Source organism: Crinia signifera, chromosome 3 (genome assembly GCF_055691185.1).
Source record: "Crinia signifera chromosome 3, ASM5569118v1, whole genome shotgun sequence".
Taxonomy (NCBI): Eukaryota; Metazoa; Chordata; class Amphibia; order Anura; family Myobatrachidae; genus Crinia; species Crinia signifera.
The window spans coordinates 206,309,699-206,324,716 of NC_139219.1; the positions used below are offsets into that span (position 1 = coordinate 206,309,699).

Here is a 15,018-nt window from a genome sequence, read left to right on the forward strand (position 1 = left end):
TATGTGAAAATGATAGCAAACAACTGTGCTAATATATGCTACAGTAATACATTAAAGGGGCAATTCTGGTTCATTCGTAATGAACTGAAATCGGCCACTGCCCCGATGATCACGGTTTGCGCATGCTCCTATACACTACGGTTGTGCTGAACTATCTATTGTGGTACGTTACCCTATACTCGTTCATGCTTGGAATGTTTTTAAAAATTTAAGTCTGTTACTTTTGATATCGCTCTATGGAGCACTCCTATTTATTTTTCTAGATTTCAGAAACCTGTGGAGTCCAGGTGTCGTTGGAGCAGCTGGGCTGGAATTGAACCCAGAGGCAATCTCATCGTATTATTGGGACATTAACCCATTGACTTGTGGACACTTACTTTTCAAATCAATTTTCAAGGTTTATTTTGCACACTTATTCTCTTTATATATATATAGTACAATATGGTAGAATCAGGTGGCGGGGACCGGCGGCGAATCAGTGGGGACAAGGGGGGACAAGTGGGGACAAGTAAGGGGATGCACGTGTGTCCCCTTACCCAAAAAAATGTTAGTCTTACTACAATAAATCCTAGGTGGCATATGTAATATGGTCCGGAAGTGCGATATAAAGTGCAACTATTTACAACTTTGCCTTGCATATGATTGCCACTTTAAAAAAAAAAAAAAAAAAAAAAAACAACAGTTCTGTAGGTGAAGTGTGAGCAGCTGTGTTGTGTTCAGTAGTCTCCCCACTATCCATACTACTAATCCCTACTGCTAACCCTCCCCCTAGTGCCCAAAACTATCCCCCCACCATCCTAGCCCTGACCTCCCATTAGCACTTAACCCTACCCTTTGTATCAACATTCTGAAGATGTCAAGATGGTGCCTGTCAACACTTTGGACCATACTGACATTCTTATGACAAGATTGTGGGGTCAACATTATGAATGTGAATGTTGACATGGCCAAATTAAACAATACCTAAATACAGGTATGTGTTTTGAAATGTATCATTCATAAACTCCTTCATACACACACAGCCATTGTCCCAAACACTGTGCTCTCCTGTAGTACCGCAGCCTACGTGCACTCTACAGTACATCTGCCCTGGCACTCTCCTCCATCAGTGCCCACTTCCAGTCCCACCAGTTGTTCCCTCAAATCCTCACACTGCAACAACCACTGCTGCTCCTCACATATAGCAGAGGGAATGTGTATTGATCCAAGTGGGATAAATAACCCTGCCCCTCCCCATACCCTAACCCTTGCCTTCCACAGCATAAACCTAACTACCTGCACGGAGCAGCCTGCCAGAAGCCCAAACCTAATCCATACCTCCAGCATAATCTTAACAAACCTCCTCCCCCTCGCAACCTATCTCTAACCAGCCATCCCCACAGCCTAGCCCTAGCAGTTCATCCACAGTACTCAATCCTCCCCCTCATGAGAATGCAGGTAACAGATGATATCATAAGGCCAACATAGATATAGAATCTATCGTGAAATTACGGATGCCGCTGTGCAGAGCTCAAATGCTCATATACTGGTGCACACTGATTGAAATACACCAAAGACAATGGAGAAGGTCAGGGTGCCCTTTACAGACCTGGAGCCCAGAGGCTACAAACTCCACTGTATCTGGTACTCCTGGCTTTACTATCAAGTAGCATTAACACATAAACCATATAATTAGTACCATGAAATAACATTATTACATATGTATTGTACCTGGGTCCTCCTTCATTATAGATTGCATTGGTAAAGCTGCTTGCAGTAGCTTTTCACATGCAACCCATAGCAATGCAAATGCAGTAGGAGGTGTTAAATATTTCCTTGCTGCATTTGCAATCACATAGCTGTAGCCCTGCAATGGCCAGCTTGCAATTATGCAATTTGGGCCAATTTCCCCCATTTCCGATGGATGGGGACGAAAAATCAGGTGACATTGTGCCAAATTGCATGTGTTTTACATTGCATCCTATCCAATGCACAGTCTAGTGAGCATCAGATTGGAGTTGGGTCATACCTGCATGTTTGACATCTGACTCGTACCCCCTCCCGGGGGCAGGGAACGGACTTGCATGCAGAACAATCTTAAGCAATGTATTGCATGTGATCCTGCCACCTAGAAAACCCCATGGCAGCTCAAGCGGGATCAGATGGCCATACACCACTTTTGGTGTTGACCTGTTTACTGTCTTTCTAGACACTGTAGATCTTTTAATCCAGAACCAGTGTGAACAGAACCCCCATCAATTCCAAAACCCCAGTTGCTTCCCTGCTATTTTGACAGCTATATTATTGTCAAATTTACATACTGTAGCTGTGGAAGCTATGTTTACACTTCTTTTGGCTTCTGTTACTGCACTTTACTTGCTTTTACTGAAGATGGTACTTGTAGGTGAGTTATAAAACACATTTTCTGGTCTTTCTGCAATAACTTTGAGTGCCTATTTTTTTTCGACCAAAAATTGGGGGGCATAATTATACTACATGGAGGTAACATAATGGGAAAGTCTGCGGCTCTCAGAGACCGCGAACAGGGTGTGGCTTGCAATTGCAGCACCGAAACCAAGACCCTTTTTATCAAGGCCATGCTCCCATTTGGGAGCATGGGGCAAGCCCGATTTCAGGCTTGTAAAGGTTCAGAGGTATACTGCTGTAATCCAGAGACAGCGATGCTTTCAATGCTTTATACTGCTTCTTTTGAATGTATCGGACCATTGAAATAAATAACTACAGGTAAATGTTATTTTGCTTCTAAAACTCAATTGTGTGCACTCAGTTTGTTCTTTCTTACATGTGCATTATGCCTGTGGTTGAGGCTGTGAGAAAGCTGCTGCACTAATATCACTGAAAGTAGGACTATCGTCTACTATTAATGTAGAGATTATTTGTGCATAACCAATAACCTTGTGCTTATTGCATGTTTCTCTCTCTCTCTTTCTCTCTCTCTCTCTCTCTTTATATATATATATATGTATATATATATATATATATATATATTTATATATACACATACATACATACATACATACATATATGCATTATGTAATCTATTATTAAAAACATATAAAGGAATCACTAACGTCTCTGACATGTTTTCCCATGTTTATATTTTGTTTTGCACAAAGGAAATCACAACCAGCCAGCCACGAAGCAGAGCCTTCTGTTTAAATATTTTAGTTGCTTTAATACAATATATAATTTTAGGTGTGGTGAACATGAATGCCATGATTATTTAAGTCCTAGGGTGAAATGTAATAGGATGAGAGATTCAGAAAGTGAGAGATTTGGTAAGAAATCTCCAGTTTTTTTAAAGCATCAATCATTTACACTGCAAACACAGTTTGATTTTGAAGTGTAATGCCTGTTACACAACAGATTGATCCTGATTGTTAGTAGATCGTTAGCATATTGTGCGATGGTCGCACGATCTGTTGGAGCATGCGATCTGCTAACGATCTGCTAACGATCTGCATCCAATCCGATCCCAATCCAATCTGAGTCTGTATCTATTTGAATGGGTCTTTTACAGATCCTATCTGCAGCAGGTAGGATCTGTAAAACGACCAAACGACAGCAGGGACTCGGATCGGATTGGAATCGGCAGGGCCGGTGCTAGGGTGTCTGGCGCCCTCCTGCAAACTAGAATTTTGCGCCCTTCCGCAAACTAAAATTCTGAGCCCTCCCTTAATTTGTGCTACAAAACAAGGTTTTGTTAGACTACCTCTTCCCGTTTGATTTTTTTCTGTTAGAGTACCCTTCCCCAGGATTGCAATGGATGACAAATGTTTGTGTGCAAGTGTGTGTGTGTGTGTGTGTGTGTGTGTGTGTGTAAATCCACTCCCAAATTAAATAGATGAATATAGACAGGCAGATATATAAATAATAAAAATCACAACTTGATAAACCTAGGTGCGCTCACAGGAGCAGCTACAATACACTAAATCGAGTATGTTTCACCTAACATATATCATAAATACAAAAATATCATGAACTCCCTCCCAGTGCTCACTTATTTATCAAAAATGGGAAAACAGGAAAGTTACTTCAAACAATGAACCTTAAATATTAGTGGTGATAATTTCACATGCATTTTCAGGTGTCACAGTGTATCGTATACATATGACCTGTGCTGCCCGGATGGTAACAATATACTCCTATATCTTAAGTAACTGAAATAAAACAGAAATACATAGTGCAATACAGTAAAGTAAAAAAAAAGGTGGACTGGTGAATACTATTGCCCTATCACCCTTAGCTGGTTGAAATTAGGCCGTAAAGGTGTATCTTCCCAATCTGATGTACGGCGTGAATTGGAACCACATGATAGGAGACACTGCCAGAGGGATCTCCTAAAATATACACCTTTAAGGTCTATTTTCACCTAGCTGAGGGTGATTGCAATAGTGTTCACCAGTCCATTTTTTTTACTTTACTGTATTGCACTATACAGTATATTTCTATTTTATTTCAGTTACTTAAGATATATGTGAGTATATTTTTAGCATCCGGCCAGCACAGGTCTTATCACCACCAATATTTGTTTAATTGTTTACATAACCTTCCTGTTTTCCCCTTTTTTTTTAAATAACTGAGCACTATTGCCACCCATACACGGTGCGACAAGATTCATGCTCCCCCGCACATCACATGGCACAAGTATGTGCTGCAGGTACTTTTTGAACCATTGCATCTAGTTCAAAACGTGCAGCACATTGTATGCGTTTTGAAATAGATGCAAAGTAGTATAGTTTAAAATGCATGGTGCATATCGCACCGTGTATGGGCGGCATATGAGGGGGGTTCGTCAGAAAGTTAAATAAATAAACAGACTGACAGATAGACATACAGAGATAGATATTAGGGAGAGAGAGAGAGAGAGAGAGAGAGAGAGAGTAAACACAGACAGACAGACAGAGATAGATAGATAGATAGATAGATAGATAGATAGATAGATAGATAGATAGATAGATAGATAGATAGATAGATAGATAGATATATGGAGATAGAGAAAACACAGACAGACAGACAAAGATAGATATAGACAGAGAGAGTGAGATGAGATAGATAGATAGACAGGGATACAGATATATGGGGAGAGAGAGACACACTGACATAGATAGATAGATAGATAGATAGATAGATAGATAGATAGATAGATAGATAGATAGATAGGGATAAAGATATATGGGGAGGGAGAGAGAGAGAGAGAGAGAAAGAGAGAGAGACAGACACTGACATAGATAGAGTGAGATGATAGATAGATAGATAGATAGATAGAGGCAGACACAAATGAAAACAAACTTACTCAGCCAGCTCCTCTGTAGGCTACGAGCCATCTCTCTCATGCACAGCTCCACAATGAGATGGGGGCATCTAGTGGCTCCTGCCAGTACTGCAGTTAGCAGTAACCCCGGAGCTTTAATCTGCCTCCTCCGACGCTCACCCTTCCCCGCGTGCAGGGCGGTACTTCATGTTGCCGACGCCGCTGTCTGTCAGGCAGTGTCACAGGCAGCGGCAGCTGACAGGAGCAGGGTGCAGAGCAGGGAGAGCGCCTCTGCTGGCCGGCGCCTCCCTGCTTTGCATCCCTTGCTGAGCGGGTTCCGCCGGCCCTGGGAATCGGATCGGAACATGCAAAAACATGCCCAATCTACATACAATCTACATACAATCGGTTGGAATTGGATCCAGATTGATGGGATTGAGCCCTAATCATTCTGGTGTGTACCCTACATAAGTGATTGCCGCTTTAAAAAAAGTTGATATTTCTTACCAAATCTCTCACTTTCTGAATCTCTCTATTCAATTTCACCCTGTCTATAATTGTAAGTGCGATTCACATACTCTTTTTTTTTGCAGTTTTGATTTCGTTGTGTGGTAAACTATGGACTTTAATCATTCTGCAAATAAAATCTTATTTTCAATTAACAGCAAGGGCACACTCATACAAAAGTACTTGTTTGGCAAATTAAGTAACAGCTGTAGACTTCAATGGAGCAGTTATTTAGATGACTCATTTTAATTGAATGTGTCTTTGAATTTTTTTTTTTTAAATCTCATAAATATGGCCTGATCTTTTTGTGAGTAATATTTGTCCACACACACACGCACGCACACACACACACACACACACACACACACACACACACACACACACACACACACACACACACACACACACACACACACACACACACACACACACACACACACACACACATATATTCACTGTTAACCCACACTCACATCCAGTAATAAATGGTAGATTATGTCTAGGTCTGGGGTAGCCAACCCTAGTCCTTGAGAGCTACCAACAGTGGATGTTTTGCAGATCTCCTCACAGAATCACAAGTGAGCTGATTAACTCCAACTGTGTATCTTTTAAAATGTGTCAGTGATTAATGAGTGCAGCTGTGCAGCAGCTAGGTTGTCTGGAAATTGTGAACGGTTGGTAGCTCTCGAGGGCTAGGGTTGGCTACCACTGGTCTAGGTCAACACCTTGAAATAGTCAAATGGTCGACATACCCAAGATCTACATTGATAACAGGCTGACACAAGCTTATGGTGGATATAAACATGGTCGACTTGAATAAGGTCGACATGACTTTGCATGCACATCCCATTCTCGATGACAGCTGCCCGCTTTGTGCTAATTTCAGAAACGTGTTTTAGTGATTGTCTTACCTTTAAAAGCCTCAAAGCGAAACACCGCATGGACAAACCGTACACAGTAGTTAACAATGGACAGAAGTGTGTCCATTCACACAGGGCGGTCACGGCCCGGCCACCCTGTTGCAGTCGGCTGTCACCACTGGGAAGGATGGCTGCCGGGCTGTGGCCATCCCCACCATTGTAAACTCCTTTACATGGCATGGCTACTTGGCTGTGCAGAGTTTTGCCGCCCAGCATCAGCCGGAGCGTGTGAAACAGCCCATAAGGTAGTTGGCAGGTGAACTCAGGAAAAAAACACATGTTCATTTTAGCTAGTGTATCAGCAGTTGCCAGGTTCCTAAGAGACCAGTTGTTAGTGTAGGACTTGCAGTGAAATGGGGTCCCTTGGCGATGGGCTGCAAGCTTAAATGCATTGATCAATTCATGAACGAAAACCCCATTTTTTATCGGCTTAATTGTGTATTAATGTGGGTTATTTTATTATGGTGAGTGTTCAGCCCCTGTTTATATATATATATATATATATATACTGTATATATACACCGGTATATATATATATATATATACCAGTATATATATATATATATATATATATATATATATATATATATATATATATATATAGCAGAAAGGAAGATCCGGCACTCCACTCGCAATATTCATGCAGCTTGCTCCGGTGCCGTCCCTGAACCAAAAGGTGCATCAGATAGGAGACAGGCAAGGGCGTCACTCGGAGACTTGTTTCTTATTGAAAGATTTTCTTTATTGCATAGGTGAAACCGACATCCTGATGAAAAAGCCTGGTGGGGTTTTGAAACGTTGATATGGAATAAACACCTTCCTTTCACCTTATAACAGGCCCGTGGAGTGCCGCCTGGTTTCTTATATAGGAACCCCTGCAGCAGTGTTTATTTGTTTGGGAAGGCACCCCGGCCAATTATCTTAACCGGTAAATTGATTGTGGAGCTTTCATATTGCAGCTGCTACCATTTTAAAGCAGTTAAAAATCGGCAATATGCCGTGTTAAAACTGCAATGTGAAATGGGCTTTAGATGGACAAAACCATGTGCAATGCAGGTGGGGCAGATGTTACATGTGCAGAGAGAATTAGATTTGGGTGGGGTTTTACTTCAAAGTGAGATCTATATTGCAGTGTAAAAATAAAGCAGCCCGTATTTACCCTGCACAGAAACAAAATAACTTACCCAAATCTAATTCTCTGTGCACATGTTACATTTGCCCCCCCCCCCCCCCCGTGCAATGCACATGGTTTTGTCCATCTAAGAAGGATTTTATCAGAAAGAGTGAACTAGAATGAGGCCCAATGCCTCGTATCTCTATATAGATGGCCAGATTGGGGAATAAGTAATCTGCAATCCAAAAGAAGACTTGCCAGGCAAAAACGTGTCAATCAGCGGGATCATCGATTTGAGCCACTCGCAGCTAACTGCTTACAAAGTTTGAGACTGAAAGGGCCAGATTTTCTAAGCTTCAAAAGTGATAAAATGGAGAGTGATAAAAAGCCAGCCAATCAGCTCCTACCTGCCATGTCACAGACTGTGTTTGAAAAATGTCAGGCAGGAGCTGATTGGCTGGCTCTCTACTTTATCACTTTTGAAGCTTAGAGAATCTGGCCCAAAGTCTGCACCTTGGAATATAGGATAAGTAACAAACCTATGCAATTTTTCCTACCTTGATAGTTTAAATCAGATAAACAGCCCTTCTATTTAAATACTTGTTATGTGTTGTCCCCCTTAATCACCCTTCCCCCCACCCCCCATTAGGATTTAGCCAGGTACAGCGGGCATGATTGGAATAACAAACATTTACACTGAGGACATGGAAAACAAATGGTGACTCGGGTAAATAGACAGATTTTCAGTGTAAAGTAATGGAAGCAGAGCAGAGAAAAGAGGTGTACAGACAGCAGGAACTGAGAAAAGAGGAGGAGAACAGGTCAGGTGGAATAAATCTTTCAAACATAAAAAGAATATAATCGGGCGCGATCACTTTCAATAAATCCACTACTCAGTGTATATACATATACACATACATGTACACATATATACACAAATACATACACACTGAAGATAAAAAAATCTGATCAATTGAGATATTGGCCGCTCCCAGAGACAATTCTGGAAATTATCAATAAAGACAGAAGAATAAATGATCTAAATTAGTAGTTATAGCAATGTTTTAAATTAATAAAAGATGTTTAGAGAGCGCCACACAATTTTTAAAAAGAATAAAGAATAAATCTTTCTCCAACCAGCATGATGAGTGGTACAGTCTGACCTCTGAATAGTGAAGCCCCTTTATTTTCCCTGTACCATTGTCCTGGAGGTCACAGCAGAAAATAGTTAAGCTTGTTTTTGACACCAACTCCCTCCTCTGTGCCTGCTTCTTCCCCACCAACAGCAGAACAGTAGCCATCCTGATGGAGCCACTAATACCCCTTTCACACCGCAGCTATAACTCGATAATTTGCCGATTTTTAACAGTTTCAAAACTTAAGTTATAGATGCAGTGTGAAAGCGCCAGTTTTAAATTACCGGTTCAAGAAAACGGTAATTCAAAATGGTTAAAAAGAAGGATCCTACACGGTTCAGACCGTTTTTGTGTGTAGTGTGAACTAGTCTGAACCGATATTTAGGACCCAGACAGAAGTGAGTACTGTGCTTCTCCCGCTCCATGCATATCTAATGAGCGGGACACAGTGCATATTTAATGAGCCGGATGTGCTATATAAGAAACTGTTAATAAATAAATAAGATCGACATGAGTTAGGTCAATAGGGTCATTAGGTCGACATGGGGAAGGTCAACAGTCAGAAGATCGACATGGGTTTTTTAATTTTTTTTGTTCCGAATGTCGACACAGTTGACATGGACACTGAAACGTAGCACCGTGTTCCCTCTCATGGCTCTCTGAACTTGCCATGCTTTGGGCACAGTATTTGATTCACCCACCACGCCCTAGTGGATGGTAGGGCACAAAATACCGCCTGCCGGCACATGTCGGCTCAAAAAAAAAAGTTAAAAAACCCATGTCGACCTTTTGACTGTCAACCTGGTACTTGTGAGTTATCCGGGCGCCCGATGTTGAAATTGAATGTCAGTACAATAAGAGTACGATGCGACGCGATGCGACGCGATTTCCCTTGAAATTTCCATATATCCAAAATCGCATCGTAATCGCGTCGCATTGGATGCTATTGTATGGTATACAATGGCACGCGATGCGACGCGACGCGATTTTAACACATTTCAATGAAAAAATGCCCAAAAGCCTATCCACTAGGGCGTGGAGTGAGAATAGAATAGTGTGGCGAGCGCAGCGAGCCACCGAGCCCGAAGCGTGGCGAGCGCAGCGCGCCCCGCGAGGGGACGCGGATACCTTCACAGGTAAGCTCGTCCCTTCGCGGGCTTCACAGGTATCCGCGTCCCCTCGTGGGGCTCGCTGCGCTCGCCACGCTTCGGGCTCGGTGGCTCGCTGCGCTCGCCACACTATTCTATTCTCACTCCACGCCCTAGTGGATAGTAGGGCATGAAAAGGTCGGAGGACGCGTACCGCCGCCCCTCGCGGGCTCGCTGCGCTCGCCATGCTTCGGGTTGGCGTCAATAGTGGAGTGGCGTTAACAATGGGGATGGGATTTAAGTTTTGTCACTTTTTGGGGGTTTTGGGCATTTTTTCATTGAAATAAATGTAAAATCGGGTCTCAGGGACCATTTTACATTGATTCCAATGTTAAAATCGGGTACACTGCTAAAATCGGGTGCTGATCTCGTCGCGTCGCATCGCATGCCATTTGGTTAACACGCGATGCGATGCGATCCGATCCGATGGTACCCGATCTAAAATCGGGCGCCCGGATAACTCACAAGTACCGTCAACCTTCCCCATGTCAACCTAATGCATGTCAACCTAATGATGACACTTTCTACCTAACCCACTTTGACCTTCAGTCACATCGACCTTCCTGCATGTTGACCTAATGCTTGTAGACCTAGTGACCGTATCCCAAATTGTCAATTAAAAAAGCTGTCTCCTCAGGTTTGCGCTATATGTATTCTTGTACCAAGCGTAATGGTTGGCCCAGCTCTGGGTCCTGCTCATTAATACTATTGGATGCATGCACTGTGCAGTGTCTTAGGGATTTAGATGAATGTATAGCCTCAAACAATTGCCAATTATGTCAACATCGTGATTGCATTCAACTCAGAATGACACCATAATATTGTTCAGATTTGTTATTGTAACTTTCCCGGTGCGACATGGCACAGTAATGTTAAATTGGATTTATAAATGTGGTTTGTAAAATAAACAAATTAAATATGCATATAAAAACATGATTTTTAGACCTTTTCGAATGCAATTATAAATTGTATACACTATTTTGAAATAACAATGCCTGGATGATTATACTTGTCCAGACGTCTTTCCCTTAATGCATTCTTTCTTGGTGTTTCATTTAATTGAATACAAATAGTAAAGAATTGCTTTGTGATTAATCAAATTGTTTGTAAAAGCTTCTGAAAAGTCGATGCTTTAGGCAGCACCAGACATTTTCAATGTCACTGTTAACAGATCTAATGGATTTAATTAATTTACGCATTTAATGATTGCAAACCACAGTACAATTTTGCTATATGATGGATGTATTGGCTAATAGGAATTTAATGGAAGCTGACTTTGACTTTCCTTAAAAAGATTTTATAAATTATTTTTTTATGTTTTCTGTCATACCTCAAAAATTAAAACAGATAGATAGACAGACAGACGTAGACCAGTGGTCAGGGAACAGGGATAAATTACCCCAAATGGGGTCAAAATGAAATTCCTGGGGGAAATGCTGGCGATACACACCCGGCATGCATATGAATCTATATGCATGCCCGGCTGTGTCTCTGCAGTGCAACCATCCAATATCCCCAGGAATGTAATTTCATTGCACATAGAGTCTGTATATAGATTCTATATGCATGTATTGAGTCCTTAGCTTCCATGCCCCTTTTTATACATCAATCAAAAAAAGAAAAAAAAGATAGAGACTTTGTGGGTGCACACTCAAAAGGTTATTCATGGTTCCACTAAATATAATGTTTATAATAAAAATTGACCTTTATTATATCCCATAGGAAAATATTAGAAATGTGATACTCACCCACAAATTGTGTGGGAGATGTCACAATCAAACACTTAAAATATAGAAAAATGACAGGCAAGTGAACAAAGAATAGAAAAATGTGTTTAAAAATGGTTAAATAACCGTGGAGCCATGATAGAAGAGACTGTGTGCATTTAATTAGCTATGTAATGCTACAGTGGCGTATAATGACATTTATACAGATGGAGCCGGCGTTGTCTTTGAAGCTGATGATGGCAGAATTGCCAGCCGCCATCCCCCGCCAGCCGCCATCTGCTCTGCGAAAGGGGACGCGCACGCATGAGATGCGCGCACGTCCCCTTCCGGCAGCGCTTCCCCCGCGTCCCCGCCGGCTTGCTGGCGGTCACCCGGGGTCCCCACCGCCTCCCCGCTCCCCCCCACCACCTTCCCTAACCCTGTCCGTCTCCCTGAAGCGGAGACGGACAGGGTTCCCGTCGCCCCAACGCACGTCCGTCTCAGTCAGATGAACTGCGGAGACAGTCTGGCGATTCGCCAGCAAGAGGAAGCTTGGCTTACACCTGAGTGACCGTGGTTGGCATGTAAATACAATTGTGTCTGCTAGAGGTGTGGTGTGTGACCTAGTAGTAATTTCTACAATCTGCAAAAAATTTACAATCTGCAACAATGTATACAATCTGCAACAGGAAATGTGTCAAATTAATGTGTCAAATTACTAAGAAATGTGTCAAATTACTGAACACAGCCTGCGATAGTCTGCCTGGCCTGTGTACGGCTAAAGGGATATGCTCAAAAGATTCTATTATTTGATACTACTGAGCTGATCTGTGTCAACTGGACCGCTAGTCCACAGATCTGCCGTAATAGGTCCCTATTATCTGCCGCATACTGTATAATACACCAATATTTAGAAATGTCAGTGAACATATGATGAATATATGGATTGTTGCTGTCTGGGTTGCCACAGTTCCCTGCTATACTGTGGTAGCTATATTGTGGCAGTGCCCCTAAGAGTTATATTCTCAGACTGACATGCACACCAGTTAAATACACATGTGTTCGGTGCCGCATGTGTGTGTGGCAGATCGTGACATTGAGCACTACACACCAGTTTATTATCTATTTGGACTCCTAGATCCTTTTTAAGTACTGAAATACGGACACTAATAGTTGCCTGGGCATCACATTATCATTGGCTGTCTGGCAGCCATTAATGATGATGATTACCATGTGTGTGGTACAAATTTTATCATGTGTGTGGTACAAATTTTGTACCACACACAGCCATACATGGCAATCATCATCATCGTCATTGGCTTCCAGGCTGTGTACCGTACTAGCAGGATATATCATCAATTTCTGGGGTTACAGTGTGTATTACAATGATATAAAATCCCTACAGCAAAAGGTACTGTCCTTATTTTCTGGCATCCATCAAAATATGAAGAAAAAACCGTCACGAAGTGACAGAAAAAAGGAAGAACAGCAAAAAAGCTTTTTGGGGCACACTTGAATGAATTGTTTATGAAATTTAAAACATAACGTTTATTAAATACTCAAAGATGCTAAAATAAAGGTACGTCAAGGTATGGATCAGTGGATTTAAACTGAAATCAGTAATCACGAGAGATTTTACATAGATAGATAAAAAAGCAATCGGCGAAAATGACAAAGCTATGATATAATATTGCTCCTTTAAGGAAAAAGATTATTATTATTTATTGTTAATAATCCAAAATAAATACATACATTACATCGATTGCAATAATCAATTTTTTCCTTGGGGGCAAAGGAGATCAAGGACGCTTGACAGTTGTCCCCTGCTGATGACAACAATGGTACCCGGTAATGATTGATAGGATAAGAATAGAGGGCTAACTCAATCGGACACAGGTGTATCTGCTGTCCGGGTCCAATTACAGCAACTGGTATTCCCAATTGGTCACCCAGAGAGGTACTAGCCAGACCATTCACTGCTTAGCTGCTGAGTGCGGGATGGAAATCAGGCGGACCAGTGATGTATGGCCGTATTTAACCAAGGATGAGAGTACCTCAGTGTCCTTAGTAGGAAGCCAAGATGTGCTTCTGCTTTTTGTACAACAGACCACAGGTCAACCTGTTGCTAAATGCATTGCAGGGAGATCTGGTGTGTTAAGACAAATGAGAGAGTCACAGAGAATAAGAATGGTAGGTACAAGTTGGTGGATATCTCTGACCCCCCTTCTGCTTTCCACCATCAATCTAGGATGTCAAATGGCAGATGAGAGCGATAGGGGCCACAGAAAGAGCCAACCAGAAAAGAAGAAATTTCTCAAATTGATCTTCAAAGTGAAAAAATGAGAGATTGTACCCTGATCTCCGCTCCGGGAGTAGTATAGCTGGTGCCAGTATCAATTTCACTGATCACCACTCCATACTGTAGGGATAGTTTAATGACAGGTGTTTTTTTTAAACTGTACCAAAGTACTTGAAGGGTATACAGTTAATGAGCAGTGAGTCCTAGAATGGAGTAGTGTCTACCAATAATGTCATATTCAAATAGGTGTCTGACCTTTAAGTGGTCAGAGTTGCAGACTCGATTTATCAAGGGCACTGAAAGTGTATAATACTTAGTATGACAAACAAATCAGCGGTATACTTTCTGTCTGAAGAGGAAGCAGCTTATTGACATAAAAATAGTGCAAGCAAGTATATTGTGCCCCAGACAAGATATTTGCACAATTTATATTAAGCGTATTAATACAGGTATTTGATGATATTTTACAGACTCAATGAATCTCCTTGAGTCTAAATGATAGAACAAGAGGTCGAGAACAGTCTGTAATCAGGAAGATCTAAAGAAAAGGGGGTCACATATACCAGGTGTTCGATATAGGAGAATCTATAGCGTTATTAGCAGTATAACATGCGGCGTTCATAGAACGCAATTGTGGCTGGCGCTGCGTGGGTGCAGCTGTCAGTTGCCGCTAGCAACGCTAGTCAGCGCGACCGAGTCCACGCTGCCTGTGCCCGCGTTCACTAGGTGAGAAGCGGGGGCAGCCTATGGTCTCCAGGTCGGGCTAGCCGGCGAGGTGTTACCTGTGAACAAGCCAATAGCGAAACACGTGTAAGGAACACGCCTCTGCCACGCCTCCCCCCTGCCAAATCCCGGCATCATTTCGTCACTGTGTTCTGGACGGAACCACCAGCTGATTGCAGCGTTCCGGAGCCAGGTAACACCTCGCCGGCTA

At 42.1% G+C, this 15,018-nt stretch overlaps 1 protein-coding gene across 1 annotated transcript in view; it reads right to left on the reverse strand.

The window, feature by feature from the left end:
* The window catches only part of GFRAL (GDNF family receptor alpha like), a 55,611-nt gene extending 53,717 nt beyond the window's left edge, over positions 1 to 1,894 (reverse strand). The window contains exon 1 of the mRNA XM_083174966.1: positions 1,711 to 1,894. Coding sequence (XP_083031092.1) covers positions 1,711 to 1,894 — 184 coding nt within the window. The remainder of the gene's footprint in view (positions 1 to 1,710) is intronic.
* Between the last annotated feature and the right edge of the window lie 13,124 nt (positions 1,895 to 15,018).